The sequence below is a fragment of the Colossoma macropomum genome, unplaced genomic scaffold (assembly GCF_904425465.1).
Source record: "Colossoma macropomum unplaced genomic scaffold, Colossoma_macropomum, whole genome shotgun sequence".
In the NCBI taxonomy this organism is placed as follows: Eukaryota; Metazoa; Chordata; class Actinopteri; order Characiformes; family Serrasalmidae; genus Colossoma; species Colossoma macropomum.
This window is the reverse complement of record NW_023494793.1, coordinates 10,830,722-10,845,088: the sequence shown is the minus strand read 5'-3', so window position 1 is coordinate 10,845,088 and position 14,367 is coordinate 10,830,722. Positions and strand designations below refer to the sequence as shown.

The 14,367-nt window shown below is 40.9% G+C and overlaps 1 protein-coding gene across 3 annotated transcripts in view; it reads left to right on the top strand.

Annotated features, from left to right (window-relative positions):
- ccser1 (coiled-coil serine-rich protein 1) overlaps positions 1 to 7,975 on the top strand; it is a 99,403-nt gene extending 91,428 nt beyond the window's left edge. For 2 of the 3 annotated variants that reach the window (XM_036578450.1, XM_036578449.1), the window contains exon 10: positions 2,612 to 7,975. In XM_036578450.1, the coding sequence (XP_036434343.1) occupies positions 2,612 to 3,136 (525 nt within the window). In that variant the 3' untranslated portion in view covers positions 3,137 to 7,975. The remainder of the gene's footprint in view (positions 1 to 2,611) is intronic. The other variant, XM_036578451.1, reaches the window with a different exon arrangement.
- The last annotated feature ends 6,392 nt before the right edge of the window (positions 7,976 to 14,367 follow it).

The following is a 14,367-nucleotide window of genomic DNA, read 5'->3' as shown; positions in this document are numbered from 1 at the left end:
TGTACAGGATGAGGTTTGCTTATATTGGCAAGTAAGTATATTGTATTATACTTTGCTACTACACAATTGCTTTAACATGAGCACATTGCCAGGGACACAGTTTTAATTTAAACTAACTACTCTAGCTGATATTATCTAAGTCTAGGTACGCTGAGAATATATTCCTCTGACAAAGTAACACCTTGGCATATCGTCCACTAAGAAAAGACTTGGTGTTGAGAAGGACAGTTAGCTCATTAGTTCTTCTAAAGAGGTCGCCTCTGTTACTCGTCCTACAAGAAAACCTTCCAATTGTCTTAGGCTATTTTTGAATAAAGAAAGTCTTTTCTCATTATTCGTCTACATGTGCTGTTTTTTTGTTCTGCTGTTTTCTAGCTTCTTAACACCAGTTTTTGATCTAAAATGGTATGCCTACAGCCCTGTGTTAATTTCAGTTAATTTCCTTCTCCGCAGTTAACCAAATATCAGTTCATTAAGTCTTATAGATATTTGAATATTGAAATTAGTCAGAATGCACATCCCTAGTTGATGCTAGAATAGGTTTCAATGCTTTACCCTACTACATAATTTTAATAGAACAGAAAAATGTTTTTTGAGAATGGGTTGGGGACAGAGAGAAATTGCTCACTGGCTGGATTTGTCCTCTGGGCTACTATTTGATGATCCCAAGAGTCCCTTTCCTCCTGCACATTTACAAAATTTTTTACTTTCCTATGCACACTCCTGTATCATCATTGCTTGTTCTGCACAGAAATCGAAGCACACTTTTTTTTGTTTAATTTCTACAGCAGTCTGCTTTCAATTCGATTCCACTTCATGCCTTTAAGGTTATCATATTAGTTAAGCAACAGTGTGTTTAATCAACTTTTTCCTCTCTCAACCCAGAGTAGATTAACATGAAGCAGCCAAAGTTATTGTCGTTGCAGTGTTTTTCTGTTTATTTTTTTGGCTATTGACTCAGCTTAGATTGCACTGAGATTCAGAAGCGTTATGTATTTAGTAGTAGCCATCCCTCGTGTCTCATCGGTGACAAATTCAAGACATTAGCTTTGTCCTGTTGAATTAATTTAAATCTTCCTCTACAGTAGTTGTGGCATGCACATGTCAACATTGGTCAAAGGTATCATCATGTGGAATTAGATCTTACTGTGTGCTACCATGTTTTCTATATCTATCAGAGGGACCATTAGGAATTTTGGGAATATGTGCGGGTCTCTTGCCTTACCTCATTTCCCTCAGCCGAACCTGTCACAGAATTAAAAGTTTTCAGAATCCCATTCTTTACTTTGTTTCACATCTATAAATCTATCTCTTATTAAGCATGTATGTATTATACTGTGAATATGAGTATAATATGACTGAATATCCGTATACTGTATGCAACTCTATGCATTTTTTGCTTCTCAAAAGTGTTGCATCTTGGCTGTTGAAGCAACTCAATAATGCTAATAATATTTTTGATTAGTCTAGGATCGATACATTATTTAAAGCTGCCTATTGAAATCTCCATAAACATACTTGTTTATCCAGTTATGGATCATGAAATTCAGTTTTGGCAAAATGGAGGCATTTTTGCCAATAATGGATATTCTGGTTTTAATTCTTACTTTACCCAGACAGAAAGAAGAAAGAAAGAAGAGGAGGCAAGAAAGTTCCATTAGCATACACAGCAGACACCAAACCACTTTCTACTTCACAAGTTAAACATATACATTTCAGGTCTTTCAGGTTCTTTTTACACACCATGAATGGAGAAACCACTAGATGTTTACACAGAGGGACCCTTAGGGGGGGTGACAGAATGCAAGATGCATTGCTGCCACTGTATCTGAAATTAGTCTTTAATTATTATTCAATTAAGAATCTTTTAGTAAACCTAAAAACACATGCAAAGCAAAAAAAGGTGAAATCTTAATGGTGCCCTGTCTCTTCAGAGCATATGGAATTGTTCTAATCCTACCTTCCACCCACCTCTTTCAGCACCCCTGATTGCCATATAAAAGAGGCACGATGCTGCCTTTATTATTTGATGCACTGTGATGGACTTTGAGTGAGCATGCACACATTCAGAACAGAATTCTAGTTGCTAAGGCCTTATTATTGGTTTGTTTTATTATAAAAGAGTGAAATAAAGTCCTATTTAAATTCAAAATGGTAATTTGCTTTGTTAGATCATGCTTTATACATTACAAGTACAAATACAAGACACTGAGCCATCATCTTGTTAAAGGAGAAGAGTAGACAGTTATTTGGGTGGACATTAAAGAGTTATAAAACTCAAGTTTTCAGCTTTCTTTTTTTGGGGCTGTTTTCTTACTGTGCTCATTAGCATTGTGAGTAATGGTGGAATGGTTACGTAAGCAAGGCCATGCTGTGTGAAAAACTGAACAGGTGGCTTAAGCTCCACTGTGACTTTTTTGATTGTGCCACCTCCCCGCAACACGTGCTCTTAGCCAGCTCCTCCACAAAAGAGGTTCCAGTTGGTTGGGAAACAATTAAAAGAGGTTCCAGGAACCCAAGCGAGCTTTGTCAAAGTGTCATCGAATTAAGTGGTCTATTTGCTCTTGGTCAAGTTTTTTCTGCTTCTGTTTTTTCCCCTCTGTTTCATTAGGCCATTCATCCAAGTCGAGCCACAAGCCAAAACAGCAACAGCAACAGCAGCAGCCTCACAAGGGAGCGAAGGCAGGCGCGACCGTCCCCCGTCGAGCAGTCTAGAAGCACTCCGACAGGGCCAGAGGAGCGTGTGGGCCCTAACGGAGCCTGGAGCCATGGTGGAGGAGCAGGAGTGCGGGAGGTGGTACCGGGACAGAGGAGAGCAGAGTCGTCTGAGGTGACCGCGCCACGTAAGCTAGAACTTCTAGGGCCATCTCAGATCCCTCGTGCTGTGGCCGGCAGCAGCTCCAGCCTGCCCAGCAGAGCCAGCCCCTCACGCAGCCTGTCCTCAGACAGTGAGAGGGGGGCAGGGCCACGAAGTGAGAGAGGACCACCGACCCGACCTCACTCTTCCTTCACTGGACGCCTCGGCCAGCCGCCCCGCGGTCCCCTGTCCCTGCACATGTATAGCCGCAAGAACGTTTTCCTCCAGCACTCCCTTCACACGGCTGAGCTGCAGGCTCTCGCCCAGCAGGATGCCTGAAAACACATTCACAAGTCTAGTTCACACTCATTCAACAAGATGAGATGGATTTATGATATTTATAATTTGATCAGTGTACGGCTGTCATGACTTCATCAATTAAATACAATCTTTAATTAATATTTTCCTTTTCAGTAAAAAAACAGTCTTTCCAAAGGCTACCTGGTTCATCTTACATTATATTTTTGATTCTTTTAATGTCTTTGGCTGTTTTGTTATTCTTTATTTTAATTGTTTGTCCCTTTTTTAAAACCCTTATTATTTGTCAAAATAATCAGTATATTATTGATTTACTTTTATTGCCCAGTATCAGATCAGTTCTCGACTTGACCAATCAACATGCATCAACCTTACAAAGCTTTAAAAATGGCAGAGTTTTGGACAGGGAAGAGAAGAACTCTTTCTCCAGTTATTTGAAAATCATCCATCATTTTATGACTGTAGAGCTAAAATCCATGAAACCCAATGATCCCTCAAAAGGTCCGGTTTTCCTTTATTCGTTTGTTCTTTTTAAATTGACCAACAAGGCATAGAGCGAGACAAGCTTGTATGGTCCATGAAAGTTACTGTTTGAACGATTGAAATCAAACCAAAACAACTGAAAACCGTAGATTACTGGGTAAATCATTATTCTACATTCATTGTTTTGGATTAAGGTAAATGGTATAGTGATAGGATTCTTAGACAAAGTCATAACAAGGTGTCAAACAACAATGTTAAGACAAGCCAAAAAGTTACAAGACAACTGTAATGCTTACTACAGTATTAACTTAGTAAGTGTGAGGTACAAACATTATAGTCCTAGATAATTATTTTGGGTAACACTGGTAAATTCCAAACAGTTTTACTAAATTACTCTGAAATGCCCAATAGGTTGTAGCTGTTAACTAGGTAATTGAGTACAAACTTTGAAGTATTGTTTAACTATTTTGTGTAAAAAAAGGCAATCTTGATCAGACTGAAATGCCTAAAAGGTTCTAGCTATTAATCAGAGGGTAAAATATCTCATAAATGGAGAAATTACTTGAAATAAGTAAGTACAAAAATCTACAAAATTTTACTGAAATGTCACATGTTTAGGCAGGCAAGTAAATGTTAAGGACCTACTAAAACCCTAGTAAGAATCATTGCTTTCATTTACAACCTAGATTTGGTTTTATTTCTAGGTAATAAACAGATACATACCATACCTAGTGCCACCTTTTTCACCCCATATAACTACCTGGACTTGGGGGGTTTCCATTGTACTTTCCTGGTTACATGTGTGACATTACAGTGATATTTAAAGGGAGCTTATTCACCTTGTTACTCCAAATATAATATATTTTACTGGGTCATTTACCTGCTTAATAGCTAGAAGCTATTAGGCCTTAAAATGTAACACAACATAGTAAGCCACAACACAAAGTGCTAAAGTGGTGGCATTCTTTAAAATTGCTGTCTGCAATGTCTAAAACTCCATCATCGTCTGGTCGGCTGAGTGTGAACTGAGCAATACACACACACACACACAAACGTACTCCTACTCAAAGAACTTCTGCACTTATCATTCCATCTCCCTCCCTGTGGAGGTACTTTACACAGCTATTTGACCTGTAGACTTTTTCAGACTTTCAGTTTTTTTTCTTTTCAAACCTCAATTTGGGTTTTTGCAGCCAGTTTCACCAACAGCTCAGCATGAAGCTCTGTTGGCCCTTTTGGACCTACACAGGTAGACCTCATTAGCAGCTGTGTGTCAAGGCCAATACTGCTCAGTGTAAAGATGCGGAAGGCAGTTCACATTGACCCTGCAATCGCTGCTGAAAAACTGACCTGGAAGAAATCATCTAGCAATGTGACCATTTAGCTCAAATTTGTATCTGTTGAACTGTTTCTTTTCTTTTTGTTGTTGTTGTGGGTACTACAGTGTGTCTATGTGCGTCTACTTTAGCTTAAGCATCCCCAATCATTTCAAGTGGTGCTCACGATAAGTAAATTAACAGCATGTGTTCTTGAGATCAAACTTCACCTTCTGAAATGAACAGGGATGCCAAGAGCCAAAAGCTATGACTGATAAAACTGAATGACGTGTCTTATATCCATGTCTAAAACTCAATCATTGCGGAGGTACGTTTGTAAATCACCCTCAGCAGTACCCACCAGCACGTTTTTTGCACCAACAAACATGACACTGCAGGCCCACGCACATGTTGCCAAATCAAAATCCTCTCTTAAAGTGAGGGGTTTTAAAGCTCTTGCTGCTAGCTGGGAATTATGTGTGTGCTCTCAGACCCCTCTTAGGGAATTTAACACTCATTAACCTTTATTAACCGCATGCTACTCTCTCTCACTTTTTTAATACTGCAAACAGAAATCGAAGCTGAACCTTTTTGTACAGTGACTGTGGGTAAAAATAGCTTTTACAGTGTTTTAATAGAAAGCTGTGGCAGAAAGAGCCTCAAGTGATCACCACTGCCTGTCTATAAATGGACACTAGGTGAGTCAGTTTTACCAACAACTCTATGAGAGGACAGCACTGCTCTTGTAGAAAGAAACAATTGTCTCCTGATAGAGGAATAAGCTGATCTTATGTGAGGTAAAGCACACCACTACTTCAGTTAAAAAAGTGACAAAGACCTACATTTTTAAGCCCTTAAAGTCTAGACCAGTGGTTCCTATTCCAGACCTCAGGACCCCTCATACAAAAAATGTTAGGGACCTGAGGACCTGGTTGGGAACCACTAGTCTAAACATTTTCCTCAGTTATTAATCTCAATGAATTATTTAGTAAATACTGTGAAAGTAATACAGTACTGTGCACTTGTTTGAGACCACCCTCATTTATTTCATTTCCCCAGAGCCCACACCTCAACTTTATAGAATGTGTTTGGGATTACTTGGATTGTGAGAAGCAGAAAATGCAAATCTTCTAACTGAACTTAGAACTGGAAGTGAGGAAAATATCCCTGCAGATTTCTTTGAAAAAGAAAGTGTAATGAAAAGAATGAAAGCTGTAATAAAGCTCTGTTTTAGACATGGCGCACATCATGGACCCGCTTGCAACTTACTAACTCGCTTAGTAGGCTGAAGATTCTCCACATGCGGACACTTAGCACTCCAGTAGTTTTTGGTGTTTCATAAGAGCGGTGCTTTGCATCAGTGACACTGTGTGATAACCTTTACTTAATGACTTTTTTACTGGAAATAAAATAAATGTAGGGTGGTCTCTCTTTGCTTTTGCATGATACTCTGCGTAAGGTACGTAGGTATGTAAGGAGCTGAAGTCGGGATCTGCTGACGGGTTTCTAGAGTTTAAGGGGTTAAAATCTTTGTTAAAGAAAACATTAAATCAAACTAAATAAATGTAATTTATTAGCAGATGTTGATGATAAATTTAAAACTGCCATGGACAGTCTCTTAAGGAATTCTGTGCACTCTGTATGGAGGTGGTCTCAGGGAGGCATGGCCTTGGCATCTTTTTTTTCCCCCCAACATTGGGACAGCTCTGGCCCTTCTTTGCGGATCGGAAGGATGAGCAAGGACAGTTGGAGGGGAAGGAAACCCTGAAGAAATGCGGTCCCATCCATCCGGCAGGTCTGCTCCCCGAGGTCCACTGCTCCACTTACAGCAATCTGCTGGGAGCACCAGCGCTCTCTTTGCTCTCTCTTTCTCTCAGCCCTAGTTCTACCGCTCTGCCTGATCGGGCTCAGCAAGAGAAAGAAAAGAGGAGAGACGGTTTAGCGTGGTCTTGCCGTCACCACGCTGTGATATCAATATCATCCCTCTGTGAAACTGGAACGTGTGTCTTATGTGATTTAAGAATGACCTTGTAAGAACAGAGACTGCGTAGTCGTCCAGCCAGCCTATGAGGCAGCACTTCCCTCGGCCATTGCTTTCAGCAATACTGTGTGAATTTGACATGGACTCCAATGGCTGACTGTGGGTAGCTGAATGCATGTTTGAGAATTGCATTGTACTCAATCATTCTCTTTTGTGCCATCATTGGTATATACCTTTACCTCAGGGTAAAAGCTGTGATGGTGCAAGAACGGGTTACTGTTTGTTCAGATGGGGGGGGGAGGTTTGGGGAAGACTAAATGGTGCAAATGGAGCTCCTGGTCCTGTAAATGTTGATAGAACATTGCTCATTCTTTTTCACAAGACTGTATGTGCAAACATATGTCTGAACTGACTCACTTTAAGTTCACTAGGCTAGCTATTTATTATGCGCCTTATTTATTATGTGTGTTATTGTGAGATTATCACTCCAAGGTCTTATTTTGTATCTGAATCTTTGAAAACCAGTGTCCTCATAAAGGATGCGTGTGATGTATCAGAATGGTTATGTACGTCATCTTGAAGAACTGACTGTAAATTATGTATTTTCCAAAATGTACAGGGTCCACATAATATTGGCACTTTGAAGAATTGATTTTAAACCATTATCAAATGCTGAGAATTTAATAGGATATGTTCCTGTACTTTTTGGCTAAATAGTGGTTTTCACAAATAATGATATGATTTTCACTGAATGTAATATATTTACTCCCATTAAAGATAAGTAAAGACACTTCAGCAGCGCCCACTTCTCCATTGACACTTAATGTTATCTGTTTGCATGGTGAAAGAGATCTCAGCTTTCCTGCTTTTATGCAAAGCTTCTAAAGTGTATCCTAATAGTTTACTGTGCATATGAATATTTATAAGGCCACATAAATAATTAACTTGATTGAGATGTATATATAACCTGACTGAGGTACTAAATAAGCTTAATGGACTGTGATAGAAATGTATTGCTTCACTAGCCTGTATAAGCATAAATGCTGTATGTTCAGCCTGCTTTTTATCAGCTACTCAGTGGCTACGGCTCTGGCTCTTTCCTTCCATGCAAACGATGTGAAAACTAGTATAAAAAAGAAAAAGGCATTCCACTCGATAGTTTACAGCCTTCAAAACTGGGTACTTGTGCTGGAACGCTGCTGCATTGTCCCTGGCTGTGGGAATATGGTTGTTACCCTTCTTAAAACGTTTTCTGGAAATCGCTTATTGCCTTGCCAGTAATGTATTGCATCAGACTTTGTGGCTCAAAAGCCTGAGTGAACCACAGCGTCATACCTCCTCTCTGTATCTCTTCCCCCCCTTCAGTGGTTTGTGCTCGACCTCCTTTGCCCAATTTGAACTAGCCTGGTTTCACAGCTCTCACAACTCTCCTCTCTTATTCATCCTTTTAACAAGTTTTTTTCCAACTAAAAGGAGGCCAGAACCGGACCTGAAAGTCTCTGGCGAGAGTAATGGCTGTGGCAGTGCTCTGCGGGGACCGGAGCCAGTACAGAGAGACTGCGGTAATCACAGCAGCGTGTGTTGCCTTGACGTGGAGTTTTAGGGGGAGGAGAACTGACTTTGAAATACAGAGGTGTGAGAGTTTTTTCCCCTTTTTTTTCCCCCCAAGATGACAATCTTCTGTGAAATGGTGTCGGTTATGTGTGACTGGGCCGTGAAAATGCTCGGAAATCTTTGTATGTTTGTCTCCGCTTTTTGCCAGCAATGATTTGCAACGCCGTCCTCTTCCAGAACACCACTTTTTCATCACACCCGCAGAGGGTTTTTCTCATGTTAGCGGTCATCCAATCTCCATTTCACTGAGAGATAAATAGATTCGGCTCTGTGTGATGACACAAGTATCACGCATGCAAGCAATTTGATGGAGCTTAGTCATGAAAGGAGATAGAAGTGGTGAAAATGGGTGGAATGAATATTTCACCCAGCAAATGATTGCGGTGCCTTTTCTGCCATTGGATGTTAGAAGAAGAATGAGGCCAAGACTGATAAAACTCATGACGTACATTGACTTAAAGGCCAAAATATTCAGTAACCAACAGTATTAGGCTCATTAACCCTCCGTTCTGGAGCTTTTTGTGAGAAGATTTAAATCCACATTATGCCTGCTGGCAAACCCTGGGGGTCCAGGCTGTAATGTCAAGAGAACACATGCTGTGATGGCGACCCCCAAACTCTGGAAAAGGTCGTAGTGGGCTAGCAACTCGTGCTTATTGTTCAGTGATACCCCACTGAGTTGTCTATCTTCCTGTGACACCTGCAGAGACGCTCTATACTCTAACTCCACCCACACATGCTGGCACACTTCACCAAGGAGAACCAGACTTGCCAGCTTATTTTCTCAATGGGGGGATCCTAATTTATGGACAGCAAGTAAGAACAAGAGTCCAGAGAAGAGAACTCGTACAGCAGGAGCAAAGCAGCTGCCAACACAACCATGGGTGTTACAAGAACTATTGCTTCTTGACCCCTGATTCCATGTTTGCTGCAGAGTTTTGGATCAAACATTACTAGCATCATCTGCCTTGGCAGTTTTTTGATGGCAAATTTTGGCATTCGTCTGTCGGTTTATTTGTGTTTTAAGAGAAAGCAAGAAAAAGCTTGCTTTGTGCTGATCAAACGGCATCAAGCGGATGCATCTCTCTCTTCTCTCTCAATCCTCAGAGGCAGTATCCCAGTGAGCTTAAAGCCTCCACTGCCTCTAATATCCTTATCTCCCTGCTTCACATTCTCACTGCCCTCTGCAGCAGCAAAACAAAAGAAGGGTGCCTGTAATGGCAAATACATTCGGTTGTTATTTCTCTCGCGTCCGTGGGAGAGGGCGAGAGGGAGGGGAAAAAAGAGAGATTCAAAGTCTCCATTAGTGCAAGCTTCTTCCACTAACACAAATGCCTGTTGATGAAGTCTTGGTGGATGTCATTAGCATGTTTTAGCAAATGGAACATACACTAAGTGTCAAATTCATTCTCTTTAAAATCTGTTTCATATCCCAGAAAGTTAGAAAGCCAGCGAAGTATATGTCTTACCTAAAGCTTGCCACTTCCAATGGGGGCTTTTTTAGGGGATAGTCACTCTGGACGTATAAGCAGGACTTCTTGTGATGAAGGCCGTGGCATCCAGGCAGATCCTGCTGCATTCAGTTCCAAAGTCTAATTTCCCTGTCACCAGATGTTCTTGCGGAATTCAAGGCGTCTTGTACTGAGACTACCATGCCAAATACCAAGTGTCAGGGAAAGGGGTGTAAAGCTCCCTGGCATTGGACTGTGGAGCAGTGGAAACAAGTTCTTTGGAGTAGTGGTGTAACGATTCATTCATTTTCTCAACACATCATTTAGAGTTCCTCCCAATACAACTGAACAAATTGTAAAAAAAAAAAAAAATACTGCGTTGGTCATAAATCAATTTTAAATGCTACGGATTGAAATGATTTACACTTTTCCAACAACAAAAAAACTTGATACATACGATGTTTATACAAATGCATGTAATATTCTCAGTCCGTCTTCACAAATGACAGAGAGATGCAAAGAGATTTGCAAGCCACTGCCCAGGCATCGCTGATCATAAATAAACCAAACGAATGTTATCTATCTTGGCTTTAATTAAGACTTTGACAAGCCAGCGCTACATATGTGGATGCACTGTACACCAGTTAGCTAATAATCACATAATACTGCTGCACACAAAGTGAAGAAGTGACTTGAACTCACAAAACAGTCTGACCTGAGGGCTGCAGTGCCTTGGAAGCTAAAGAGCATCCACCCCAAATGCAGAGTAGCAGAGGAGGCGCAGACTCAATGTCAATACTGTAAGAGATTTTTTTTTTTTTAATATTCTCAGAAGTATGTTATCCAAAATATAGGCCTTCTTTCTCAGCAGCCGCTGCTCAGCCCCTCATAATTGTACCATGAGTGACACAAAACATTGGCAGTGTGTAAACTTTGCAAATGTTTTCTCTGTTAGAAGCATGTTGTGGCCAAATTATTTGGATTGGCTGATATTTTTGATACTTTTATTGCATTATCATTTTTCTTAAAGAAGCTTGACTAGCCGAATCGAATCACAGTTTAGTGTATTGAATCAAATCTAATTTACAAAAATCACTTTTGAATCGAGTTGCTGTCAGCTCAAAGACTCACACGTCTACATCATTAGAAAAAAACTGTATAGTACATTTTTGTTTAAGGTACAAACAGTGGTCTTAAGGTCCAGTTATGCATCTTAACCCTCCAGTTATCCTCAAATATACTAACATATTTTATCCTTGGGGTCAGTTTGACCCCAGCAATTTAAACCTCCAGGAAATATAAAAGTTCTTATGGGAATTATGTTTTTTTTTTTCCTCGCAAATATCATGTGAAATATCTGTGGTTCTCACACTACTACAGGTAGGGGTGCGGGAAAAACTCGATTCTTAGATGCATCGCGATGCGGACGTGAACGATTCTGAATCGATTCATAGATGTCAAAAATCGATTTTCTAAATATTTAATTTAAAACGTAACGTTGACGGAACGCAAAACGTTGACGGAACGCAAAAGGCGGAACTTGGAAGTGGGTAAGTGCAGCGCCCGGACAGTCTGTGGCAGAACATAACAAAAACAACTGGATGAGTGAGAAATCCGACCGGCTCCCTCTGCATTAAAGCCAGGTTAGATCAGGAGTCACAACACAAATGATAAGAAGAGCCATTTTGTCCTTTAACATAAATCAAACCACCTCGGGAGCCACAACATTTAATGTCCAGTATGTTTCAGTATGCGCTGATGTCCTAGTATAGAGTAAACAACATAAACGGAAACGCAGATCTACTTCGCTCTGCTTTAAGCTTTAGCTTTAGCCGCTTTCCTTCCATCTCCGCCAGAAAACCTTTCTTCAAAACTAGACGAGTTTCTTGTAAAATGTCTCAGCATCCGGCTGTTTTACGAGGCTGAAGTCGCTTCTCATTCGCCAGCTTCTCGTTCTAATTTTCCCGTTCCACCTTAAATTCTGCCTTAGGCGCCGAATGTAACTGCTGCACCATTTAAGGTGGAACGGGAAAATTCGAAAGAGAAGCGAGTTCATTTTCGCAACTTTTTAGAGAAAGACAGTCTCTCGTTGCAGATTTAACCAACCGCGCTGCTTATAAATGCGAATAAGTCCTCCAAATGTTCGTCTTAATCTCTGTTTTTTCGTTCGCTACTGGCGAGGCCAGACTTCGGTGCTATGTGACCTGCTGTCTGCTGTCTTTTCGCAGTCAGCTGAGATTCACCGTCCAGTCTCGAAAATACCCTCCCCCTCCCCCTCCCCCTCCCCCTCTCCCTCTCTACAACGAGACCAAAACCGAAGTTATAAGATCACTAAAGAAAACGGGAAGGATGGCTGTAACCTGCTACGTGGACACCCGATACCACTGGATCTTATTTCACCCTAACAGCGCATTTTATCGCAGATGAGTGGCAGCAGCGTCTCTGAATGAGAGCCTTCTAGTTCACTTGCCACATCACCTCCATTTGATTTATTAATAAAAGATATTTTAGATATTTAAAGCAAAGTATTTGTAATGATCCATAATGCATTTACTTTATGGATCATTACAAATACTTTGCTTTAAAACTACCAAGTTTTTAGACAGGAGGAAGATAGAAATCCTGTATAGAGAAAAAAAGATGCATCGAGATGCATCGATAATCGTTTTATAATCGCATCGCAGCCCTCTGAATCGTAATCGAATCGAATCGTGAGGTGCCTAAAGATTCCCACCCCTAACTACAGGTATGGTTATGTTAGGTCTGGGCCCTAAAGCAGGGTTTTTTTTTTTTGAAGATTATAAAATTGTATGTTATAGTGACCTCAGTATCACCCAAAACAACTAAAACAAATATGTGTGAAATGTTGATACTTCTTTAGGTCAAACTGACCCCAAAGATAATAGGAGGGTTAAATAAATATTAAAGGTACACTACATTCACTTTCCCAGTGGAAAGGGGCATATTTATACCTTTTCATCACATAATGTTTTAAAATAGAAAAATAAAAGCCTGGAGTGAGAATGAAGAATGAATGGAGTCTGTGTAAGTTTAATATATGTAATTGCAACAGTATTTGGTACAATTTCTTAACTGAAGGTGCTGAGGATGTACCCTTAAGGAAACCACTGCAGTGATGTGAGAAGTACCACCCTGGTGAAAGTTCAGTACCTTTTTTTCCTGAGAGTGTACTTTGGAGTGATGTGTTGGAGTGCTGTTTGTGAGCTAGATGTAATTTCCCCAAATCAACTTCAATCGATTTCAATAAAGCTCTTGTGAGTACAGTCAAATCCTCACAGCAATGTTTCAGTACCTAGTGGAAAGACTTCCCAAAAGAGTCTATTCTGCTATTACAGCCAAGAAGGGGCCGGATCCTTTATTTTGGAAGAAATGTCAGAAAAGCAGGTATCTGCAAACTTAGTTAGCATTTGCTATTGTAGTGGCAGCAGCACATGCAGAAGGCCTGTCACAGGACAGCAGGGACCGCCTGTGCTCTTAATGGCTATTAGCAAGTTGCTCACAATAAGTTATTGTCATCTCTTTCTTTCATTCACGCTCTCTCACACTGTCTCACTCTCCCACAGACTCACACACATTGGTTCCTCCTGTTTCTCAGTCTGACGTTCCAGGGCATTGTCATCATCCGTCAGATTCTTACTCAAAGATTCCCTTGTTGCATAACAGCAGAACCACACTATCTGGGTGCGTGGTTAACTTCAGACAACTTCCTGTGCTAAAAGAGTATGTATGTGCAAAAGTGCACGCTAACATCAATAACAGTGCTTCTTCCACCCACAGGAATGGCATTCATTTACATCTTCGATCAGGGAGCAGAAACGGTGTCCTTATCCGTGAAGCTGTCTGGCCCAGCTCTCCCTCGCTCACATCAAGGACTCATAAAAGCAGCGCCTGCAGCAGCACAGGAACAATGAGGTATAAACATCCCTAACACCTGCAAAACTGTATTACATTTTACACAAATCTGCAGACCCTTGGGCGGTTTGATGGAGCCGTAATAGATGGTGGCCGATAAAGGCCTCGCCAGGAACCGCGCAGTCGCTGACACTTTGCTGCCCATATCAGTTCGAGGTAATGCTTTCTGATTCCCTCGCAGTCCTCAGTGATATTCAGTATGATTCAACCCATTCTTGCTTGACAGGGTAAAGTCAGCTCCAAGCAAATGCTCTAATAATACCCCACTGCTTACAGATGCCAAGACGGTAGCATGTTTTTTTTTTCCTTCAAGATGAGAAGAAATCCTCTGCGTGCTATTTTAGAAGGGGATGCAAGAGGTTGCTGTGGCACCTGTGTTGCATTGCAGGGAAAGGATGCTTATGCATCCGAGTGATAATGATGACACATGGTCTCTGCAACTGCATTAAGATCCGTGTGTCTCTGACAGAGCTA